The 10,591-nt window shown below is 36.8% G+C and overlaps 1 protein-coding gene across 1 annotated transcript; it reads left to right on the forward strand.

Moving 5' to 3' along the window:
• The first annotated feature begins 7,483 nt into the window (after positions 1–7,483).
• Positions 7,484–10,357, forward strand: LOC131044449 (disease resistance protein RPS2). Its single transcript, XM_057977773.2, has one exon. It carries the CDS (start codon positions 7,484–7,486, stop codon positions 10,355–10,357), a length of 2,874 nt encoding a protein of 957 aa, XP_057833756.2.
• Positions 10,358–10,591: the final 234 nt, after the last annotated feature.

Raw genomic sequence — 10,591 nt, forward strand, 5'->3', positions numbered from 1 at the left:
ATCAAGAGGATTCATAGAGACGAACAGGTTCACCTTTTTAAGGTGAGAAATTCGAAGGACCAGGGTGACCAGCAACACGGTCCTAAAAAATTAGCCCAAACTTTTGAGAACAAATTTGAATCATCCTCTTCTACTCAAATCCAAGTTGGTGGCTTCGTATGAAATTTGTTGCTCTCTGTTTCTATCATATTGCTTCAATAATATACTATTTTGCCTTAATCTAACAATTCAATTTAGGGAAGAAAGAGCCCCACCTAGGTGGCCTGGAATCTGATCAAAATCTTGGTCTATCAAGCCTCGATCTATCAAATTCCATCTCTTCCCTAATGTAATGGTAAATTAGGTCATTTCATGATTTTATTATCTTAATTTAACCCATGTTCAAAATATTGCTACATTCTTGACTATCATAGTAACAGTGAAGACTTCTCTCAAGGTTGTCACCATGCTTATTGTCTTAAGAGAGGAGCCACATTTGATGGTAACACTCTCTTGTTTTTTCATTTGGTTTCATACATCGATCTTGTTGATTTATTTATTTATTATATCTTTTCTATTGTCTTTGATCTTTAGTTTCTATTACATGTGTTTATCCATTTTTCAACTCTTGAGCATTCATAGTTTAGTGTAGTTAGTGTTTCTTTTTTAGTGTTGTCTTCCCTAGCTTACCAGAGCATTGGTTTAGTGAAGTAGATGAGGGTCATTTGTTCCTCAAGACCTTGTTGTCTTGAGCATAGCAAATCCCTTTCTCTACAATAGGTAAGGTGGGAGGGATGAAGTGAGATATATGTAGAGAGAGGACATGAGGGGAGATAAAGATCTAAGTACAAAGGGAAGGGGAGAGAGGTGGGGAGAAGGGGGGAGGGGAAGTATGATAGTAGGAGAGGAGGGAGGTTGGGAGAGAGAGAGAGAGAGAGAGAGAGAGAGAGAGAGAGAGAGAGAGAGAGAGAGAGAGAGAGAGGCGAGTAGAGAGAGGTTTAAGGTGGGAGGGATAATGGGAGAGGTAGACCTATTTTCCTAGGTTTTCCAAACTTCTCCCTTATGGTTGACAACATTATTTTTATCCAAATTTGATGAAACAAAAAGGGTTTATTAGGGGAATTGTTAGCTTTCCACCAATATAAGATATACCTTATTTTGAATTTAATAGTTAATTATCATTGATTTTCTACATGCATTGTGACTAAAGTCTTAATTGATAGGTTGATTGAAAAACATCTATAACTTTCAAACAATTTCACATTTTGTGAATTCGAAAGATGCGACAGATTCTATGCTTCCATACCGTAGAATAAAAAATAATTTTGAATTTTGTAAAGTTTTGACCAAGTTATGGTGTTCAAACATACAAGTTTTTAATATTTTTTAATAATTCTAATAAAAATTTTAAACTGATTATTTACTTCAAAAAAAAAAAGAAAAAAATTATGCAGCACATATAGGCACGTGTCCTCTACTTATATATTGAAAGTTTCAAAACAAAATTATATTTTTTCTCTATAAATTTAGTACAACTGTATTGAAATTTCAAAAATCCACCAAAGAGATTTTTTTTTTTCAAAAAACAACTAGTGTCTTAGAACGACATTCAATTATCTACAAATTTTGTTCTTACATATTTTTAAAATTATGTTGATATTTGTAGGCATCTAAAAATGGTTAATGCCCGTGTGACCTTATTTTAGGGTTTTCACAACTTATTAACATTTATTCTACGTCGCGCACTTGATCTTTATCATTTGTCAACATCTTGTCATTCTTTTGCACTTCTTTCCCCTTCGATTATGTTTTTCACATTTGCAATCAGGTCTTGTCAATATCATTTTTGACTTGTAATCTTTGGTCGTAATCATCTTATCATGTCAATTGGACATCGTCAATCCTAATTGATGTCATATCAGGGTTTTGTCCTCGATCTTTATCATTTTCAATCATCTTTGACCAATTATCATCATTTTCGATCCTTTTAGATCCCTTGCCAATTATCAATTGTCGATCCCTTATCAATTTGCAACCGGTTTGCCATTGGTATTTTTTCATTCAACCTTCATCAAGTTGACCTTTTATCAATCTTCGATCGATTTGTCATCGGTCTCAATCAATCATCATTTCTCGTCAGTTTTGGATCGATTAGTCATTGATCCTTATCAATTGTCCTCTATCAATTTGATTCCCCCTGTCAATTATTGATCAATTTGTCATTGATCTTTGTCAATCAATATCGACTCTTTATCAATCATCAAGTCTTCATCATTTAATCCCGATCGACCCTATATCAATTGCTTTAGTCTTGTCATGACCTAATTGATATCCTTTCATTTCTAATCTATCTCCTAGGGTTTTGTGATTTAATCATTTAATCCTAATTAACATTCTCCTCCAGGTTAAATAAATCAATTTATTTATCCTAGGTCTCTCTTGTAACAATTAAATATTTCATTTAATTGGCTAATTATGTCCCCTTTGTGAATTAATTAATAAATGAGAATTTATTAATTAATGTCACCTAATTTCCTCATTTCTAGTTTCCTAGTTCACTAATTTCTCTTTTCCACCTATTTACTAATTAGTTTCAAATCTAATTTCAACCTAATTATCCCTCTGTAGTTTCCCCTATTTTTGTGCTTCCTTTGTCATAAGATGGAAGCATGATTCTCTCATTCGTCATAAGTGTTGACAGAGCAACATGTCGTAGCTCTTGACATAGCAACTTGTCCTCACACCTTGCATGGGAAATTTGTCATAGTCATGACATAGAAGGTGTCATAACCCTTCCCTTTCTGAATCATTGTGCCAATTTGAATGAAATTTCTTTTCTCATCCTCTTTCATGCTAATTTCACGATTTCTTCAATTTGTCTATAAATTGGTCTCTCTTGCCATTGATTTTCAGCCACATCTCAAGTATCATCATGCTGACAATTTTGTGATCATCTTGCTTCTATCACACTTGCATTTTTTAGGTGATAGCCACAACACATTTTGAGGAAAAAGAGAAACAATGGAGGAGCTATGAAGGAGATTCATGTGCCTTGGGTTTGCATTTGTTTTGAATCTCACTTTCATTCCCTTTATTGAATGAATTAGGATCAATTTCTCAGCTTATTATGTTTTGTGGTTACATAATTTTAGGCTTTGATATGTTTTCCCATTTTTCTAGTTACAATTTAACCTATCCAATTTTTTATGTCAAGTTCCCTAACTCCATTTTTCTGAATTTTCACCACCACTTTAGAGTCTAGTTTGGACCCCCATGATCTTGCATTGGCCCACTTATCCTAGTAAACATGTAGAATAGTTTGTGTCTCTCCATAAATCTCACACGTGCCAACATTCTAATCATTTTATAGGCTCTAAGAGAGTGAACCAGTTAACAAACCATTTCTCACATGCCTTCCAAGAAAACCTTATTAGGTGTGGTACAAATAGAGTATTAGGATATTTATGAAACACACAAAATAATTCTCTTTTAGATTTAAGGAACCAAATATGTTTCTCTAGATTAACATTGAACTCTATAGGTCCATTTCCAAAGAGACCAATTTCCCAAATGCATGCATATATGCTACTTTTGTTTGACTATTCTATAATTTTTAGCCAATAAATATTAATCTAAATAGTTCAACAACAACAATTTTGAATATTTGTCTAAAATTTGGATAAACTGATTTACCATGCCTTTTGAAAAGTTTTATAAGCATCCTTACACTCGAATTTTGGTAGCCAAGACAAATAAATAAAATAAAAAGTATAAACATATTCTTCCACTATTTTGAAAAACTATTAGAACTTGTATATCTAATCAAATGTTTCTATGATGGGTATAATGCAATGTATGAAAGATTCAGTATCTATTAGAAGCAAGAACCACCCTTTGGTCGATTGATCCTTAAGATTCTTATGATGTAAGGAATTGATTTATATTATAAACATACACAACTTCCAAGGCCTTTACAATTAAATCAAATAAAAATCTCTATGAATTTTCTTCGGTTTCTTGGAATACATATTTAAAAAAAGTTGGACAAAAGAATCTTAGTAAAAACTAAGATACTAAGATTCTACATAAATGTGTACCAAGAAGGTGTATGCATAGTCCTCAATAAATTCCTCAGACAAAAAAAAGCAATGTTGTTTTTTACAAATTTTAAAGGAAGAATAGTGTAAGAAATTTACTTAGGTGAATGTTTTTACAAATATTATTGTGAGGAAGAATTTATAGATAATTTTCATTAGCAAACTTCTTGTTTGCGTTATTTTGTAAAATCACCATTACTTTGTGCCTTTACAATGCCTTCACTACTATTAGATGTGTAGTATTTAGTTAGTGGGTGATCAGTGTGAAGCTTTGATATTGCTACTAGATGTGCACTATTGATTTACATGTAGTGAAATTTGGGTTTAGGCAAGTGGACTTTAGTAGACCAAGAGATGGGGCAATTGTTCATGGTCTTGCACCCGATGCCACGATCAAGAGAAGCTACAGGCTTTTTAAAAAAAAATTAATTCATCCCTACTTCTAATCTCTAGACCATCAACTAGCTACAAAGGAAATACAACAACAACTGCTTTAGCAACCAATTGCCGATTTATGTTTATTATGTACAAATATTAGTAGATAATTAATTAAAATACCAACCAATTATAATCAATTATTTTTGTCTCTGTCCTCCACTTTGTTTTATATTCGTTGTATTTTTTTCCCGGAGTAAAGAATTCCCCTTTGTTCCGAAGCAAGTTTTGGGGCTACTAATTCCAAAGAAATATAAAATTATGAATAAGAGGTCGCCCCACATTAGCACGTCGACTCGAAGACATTTCGCCAGGCGGTGAAAATATTTGTTTTTAAGCATATATTAAATCATTTCCAACTTATCTAAATTACAATACTAAATGGAAGGTCAACGATCCACTTTCGCCTGTATTTCCTATACTCCACTAATAAATGAGCTTTGAACACGATTCCTATCATACCTTTGAAAGAGCGACAGACGAAAGTGGATGGAACATAGGCATGCTCACCCACTAGTTAAATCTGAATCTCATAATTCCACCGTCATTGTCGTCGTTCAAACTCTTAAAAGTCTCCAAGATTTTGCAGTGCAATTTCGCGCTTTTGCTCAAATCTAGAACTAAACTTTGAATTGCACCGGCTACGATTGTGAATAAAAATCATTTTTCCATTCATGTTCAAATTTATTCATAGGTAGAGGCTCATTTTATAGCGTGATAGTTAAGTGGTGATATTGTTGTTGTACCTATTAAGGTTCAAACTCTTATTGGATCTTTATGATCTTAGGCTTGTGCCTTCGTTGATCAAATGTGTTTGCAGGCACTTACCACGTTAAAAAGTTTACCTGACATTTCAAAAATAAATTGCTCATAAGTACGGTTTAAAAGAGAAATTTCTAGGTTTGGGTGTGTTGTTATGTAGGCTTTCTAGTATGCTTTTCCCATTCATAAATAGTGAGCCATCCTAATATTTGAAAAACTCTTAATTAATCAAGATACCGTCTTCCCATACTTGTAGTACCTATCTTTTTAATATATGGAGATAATATATTTTTAATGCTAATCGATAACTAATCCATAAATTATTAGTGGTTGATGTCTTCCTATAGTTAATATTCTCCTAATCTTATAGGGCCTTTCGATACCCAAATGTATGTGGAAGATCAAGTTCCCATAGATATATGGGAGTTGAAGCATCTCACTTCACTAAATCTTCTATGGGGAATCTAGCTCAATTAGAAATAAAAAGATCTCTACAAATTTGATTGTTGGATTCTATGGGAGTCAAACCTGGAAATCTATGTTCTAAATGCAATTACATATTGATCCACTAGAGTCTAAAAAAAAAATTCTTAACCTAGTCAAATTAGATCAAGTTTATATGAATGAGTTTAACATTTCTCAAATCAATTAGTTTCTTCCTAAAATGCCTAGATGTGTTTATAGTTAGGGCTTAAAAGTGAAATTGCTAGGCTTGAGTGTGTTAGTTTGTAAGCTCTCTAGTATACTAGTCTCATTCATAAATAGTGAACCATCTTAATATTTTAAAACTCTAATTATGGAGGATACAATCTTCACATAGTTGTAGTATCTTATCTCACATGTATGAGGATAGCATTTTTCTAGTGCTAACCACTAATTAGTCCACTACACATTGCAAATGGTCGATGCTTTCATATGGTCAATATTTCAATATTCTCCCAACCTTATAAGGGTTATGTGGAAGCTCAAATTCATTTATAGTCACTTCACTAAATCTTCTATAAAAAATCTAACCTAACTAGAAATAACAAGCCTCCACAATATTTTGAAAATCTTGATATAGATTTCCTAACCCAACTACTTTAGAAAACAATAATAAATAATTAAAAATTAATAACTCACTACTTTCCTTTCCCCACTTGATAGTTAAGTTTGACACTATTAGAAAAAAAATAAAAATAAATCTAAATTAATGAAAAATTAGAAAATATATTTTTTACATTACACTAATTTTTTTATATAATATTGAATTATAACTAACAATGTATTATCTTTTTATTTTTCACTTATATATGTCAATGATAATCAATTCTTTTTGTATGTCCTCTATTTATATTTTATCTTCGTGTTTTCTTACATTTCCTTTACATTCAAAGAGTAGGTGTGTGATCGTTATGATAATGTCATAAAAAAATTATGATTTTTGAAATTGTTACGGTAGACTTTGAGAAGCCCGAAGTTAGAACATCCTAGATTCCAAAGAAATATAAATTTATAAATAAGAGGGCCACGGCTAGATATTTGGTTTTAAGCACGTTAAAACATTTCGAAATGGAAGACATTTCGCCTGGCGGCTCACGGACTTGACCAAATCTCCAAGATTTTGTAGGTAGTGCAATTGCGCGCTTTTGTTCAAATCTGGAAGTAAACATTGAATTGCATTGGACCAGCTACGATGTAAGAATTGTGCAGGAAATTCAGTACGAAGGTACGCATGAGCAGCATGAAAATGATTTACTGGAAGTTTCCCTTGTTCCACGTTTGGAATAAGTCTACACATGACCAGGCAAACTTTCTTTTAACATTTCCTAGCAAAATATTAGCTCATACTCTCTATAATACATCTATGCCCCTGTTTTCACCATCGTTAATCTGCAGATTGACCGTGGAAAGTAACTTGAGCATGTTGGTTGAAGAAGAATCTTGTTGGTTTCCATCGCTTTGCTCAAATGGTGATCCCAATTCATACCATTTTGGAGTCGGTGGGATTATTTTATCTAAATTCACTTTTAATGTTTGAACAATGATTTTAAGTAATACGTGGCACAAAGCCGGTGCTCCAGTCAACCATTTAAGGAAAAAAACAGGAAATTGCCGAGGCACAATTTCTCTCTAGCAGGAGAAGAGAAAAAGTTTAAATGCCGCATCTACAGAGCGAGGAGAAGAAGAGCGAAATTATGAATGATTCAGGCTAGTTCAAGTCTGTGAATATGGCAGAACTATTGATACCTGTGGTTGCGGAGGCGGTGTTCTCCATCGCGTTGAATGAAGCAATTAAGCAGGCGATTAAATTCAGAGACAGAGCAAGGAGCGTACTTCATTTCAAGCAAGACATTGAACAACTGGCTGATCACCTGAAGAAGCTCCATGACAATCTGGAGAGTACAATGCCTGACTATAAACGATTTGAAGTCAGCCCTTACGCTCAAAATCCCCAGTATAAGAAATTGGTGAAAGCTATATTTAAAATTGCTCAAGATGCAGAGGATATTATACAAGATTGTCAACATCCGAGGAATCGGTGGCACCAGATGCTTTTACCAGTTCTTTTGAGCAGAAAGATTAAATCTATCCAACAACGGATTGAAAATTTGGAGATCAAAGGCACTCCAAATTGTGTGGATCTGATAGAAGGTAGAGCTGCGGCTGATCCTGAACCTCCCGTGATAGAAGCTGCAATAAGGGTCCTGTCTAATTCTATCTCAACCCACTTTGAGTCGACCACTGGTGAATTCCGGCGAACAACTCTAAGGCTGGCAAGTATGAGAAGAAATTCCATTAAACGAAGATCGCAGCCAATAGATGTTCATCCAATTGGGCTTCATGATCAGATCAACTACATCCAGAGCCTGCTGATTAAGGACGAAGAAGGCAATATGCTGGGCATCTACGGCATGGGGGGTGCAGGAAAATCCCTGCTGATGAAGTGCGTGTGGAACGGCGAGGATGTTCAAAAATCATTTGAAAGTGATGCCCAGATTTGGGTAACATTCTCGGGGGGTCAAATATCTTGGTTGCAGAGGACCATTGCGGAGCAAATATGCATGCCCTTCGACCACTCTTGGACAGAAGAGAAGGGCAAAGCTGAGATCTTCAGGTATCTGGAGAAAAAGAAATTCTTCCTGGTGTTGGATGGAGTGCTGCCCAACGAGAGCGATCACTTCTTATCCCATCTGGGAGTGCCGCCCAACAATTCGAACGGATCAAAAATTGTTGTGATTTCCCGTGATAAATGTGATTTGAAAAGAATTAAACCAGATATGCCTTTGATCCCTGTGGAGCGCTTGTCAGAACCAGATAGTTGGGAGTTGTTTAAGAGATATGCTTTTGGAATCACTACCAGTGAGTCGGCCCTTCCGCCAGAGGTATTGCGCATTGCTGAGCAAATAGCAAGCAAATGCCACGGACATCCTTTGGCACTCAAGGCCTATGCTGCCGCCATGGCTGGACAGACAGATCCTCAGCAATGGCGGCTGGCTTTGGGACGGACCAAAGCCGATTACAGTTTCTTTGGCAATCATACCGATGCTGAAAAACGCATTTTTGAGTGTCTTCGCTCCAGTTATGAATCTCTTTCTCCGACTCTTAGAATTGCTTTTCTCTACTTCGCAGCGTTTCCTGAAAATCATAAAGTGAGGACGGCAGACTTGATTGATCTCTGGACTGCAGAAAGGCTTTTCACTGCCGAAAGTCCTTCCGAGCTGGACGCCTATGGTCGACGGCTGTTGAACATAATGATTGATCGTTGTGTGGTGGAGGGAGTCGAAGCCGGGTCTCTGGGCAGAGTGAGAAAATGCAAGATGCATCCCATGTTCCGCCATTTGGCCACGCACATTCTTGAAAAGGAGGACGAGGATGAAGAAAGGAGTTTATTCAAAGCTGGAGATAATTTGGCTGAATTCCCTTCCATGGAGATCAGCCAACACAAACACCAGCGGATCTCTCTTATGTACAACCGCATAACTTGTCTCCCTGAAGAGTTGAAATGCCGGGAACTGCGCACTCTGATCCTCCGCCACAGTGAACGCCTTTCTGTCATTCCACCCGGCTTTCTCCAGGGTTTGACTCGGCTAAGAACGCTCGATTTGAGCATGACAGGGATCGAATCCCTGCCCGTGACTCTGGGGCGACTGAAAAGGCTGGAATATCTCAATGTCTCGCGGACTAAGCTGAAATGCCTGCCTATAGCCGTCACTCGTCTACAGAGGCTGACGTATCTCAACCTCTTTGAATGTAAAGAGCTGGAATCCCTTCCCCCTGATATGAACAAGCTGGAAGAGCTGCGCTACTTGAACTTGAGGCGTTGTGCTAAGTTGAGTTTCCTTCCATTCCAAATAACACGAATCACGTCACTACAGTGCCTGATTATGGACGGTTGCGATGGTTTACAGTGGAGGCCTCAGATTTCCCCGCCGGAAAATACTTTGCAGTATTTCGGGTTGGATGACCTTCAGTCACTTGTACAACTAAGGTATCTGTCATTTGTCTATGCGACGGCAGGAATTCCCAACGGTCTCCTCCGCAAATTTCAGAGCTTGGAGAGGCTGGAGCTCTGCAGAGTCCCATCGGCGAGTCTTCCAGAAGACATACAAGAAATCAAAACCCTAGAAGATCTTCGACTGAGCAGGCTCCCTTGTTTAGTCCAGCTGCCCCGGTGGCTGTGCAAACTTGTTGGTCTGAGAAGAATAACGCTGGAGTACTTGAATGTGAAGGTCCTTCCACCTGCGCTATTTGAAACCCTGCCTCTGCTGCGCCTTTTGGAGATCGAAAACTGCAACGAATTGACAGAGTTGCCAGTCGAGTTCGGCAAGGAAGGGGCATTTCCAGCTCTGGAGGAGCTGAGATTGGAGAAGCTGAATGCGCTCAAGGAGTTGCCAGCGTTAGAGGAGAGAAGCATGAGCATGCTAAAGGAGTTCAGAGTGAGATATTGCCGGGAAATAAAAAATTTCCCCAAGGGCGTAGAAAACCTGAAGAAGAGTACGAGGATAGATATCGTGGGATCTAGTGGACTGATAAGCAGCGTGGAGGAGAAGGGTACTGACAGGCAAAGGTTGAGAGAATTTCTCGACACCTTGACCTGTTAGATCTGCAAGTCTCTCACTACTGCAACTCCATTGCTATGTTCTTTTTGTTCGTGCCGGCTCCTATTAGTTAAAGTAAAACTTAATTTCACCGTATTTATTAATTAATTGAATCTCTAGAACGCCGATAGATAATATAGGGCAGGGGATCTGTAGTTTAGAATGTTTGAAGAATTGTCATGACATTTTGCCGATAGAATAGAGGGCACGGGAACTATAGTTTAATATGTTTTAAAG

The sequence above is a fragment of the Cryptomeria japonica genome, chromosome 7 (assembly GCF_030272615.1).
Source record: "Cryptomeria japonica chromosome 7, Sugi_1.0, whole genome shotgun sequence".
NCBI classification, from domain to species: domain Eukaryota; kingdom Viridiplantae; phylum Streptophyta; class Pinopsida; order Cupressales; family Cupressaceae; genus Cryptomeria; species Cryptomeria japonica.

Excerpts from the sequence above, each read along its gene's own strand:
- LOC131044449 (XM_057977773.2), top strand. The coding sequence starts at position 7,484 with ATGGCAGAACTATTGATACCTGTGGTTGCGGAGGCGGTGTTCTCCATC.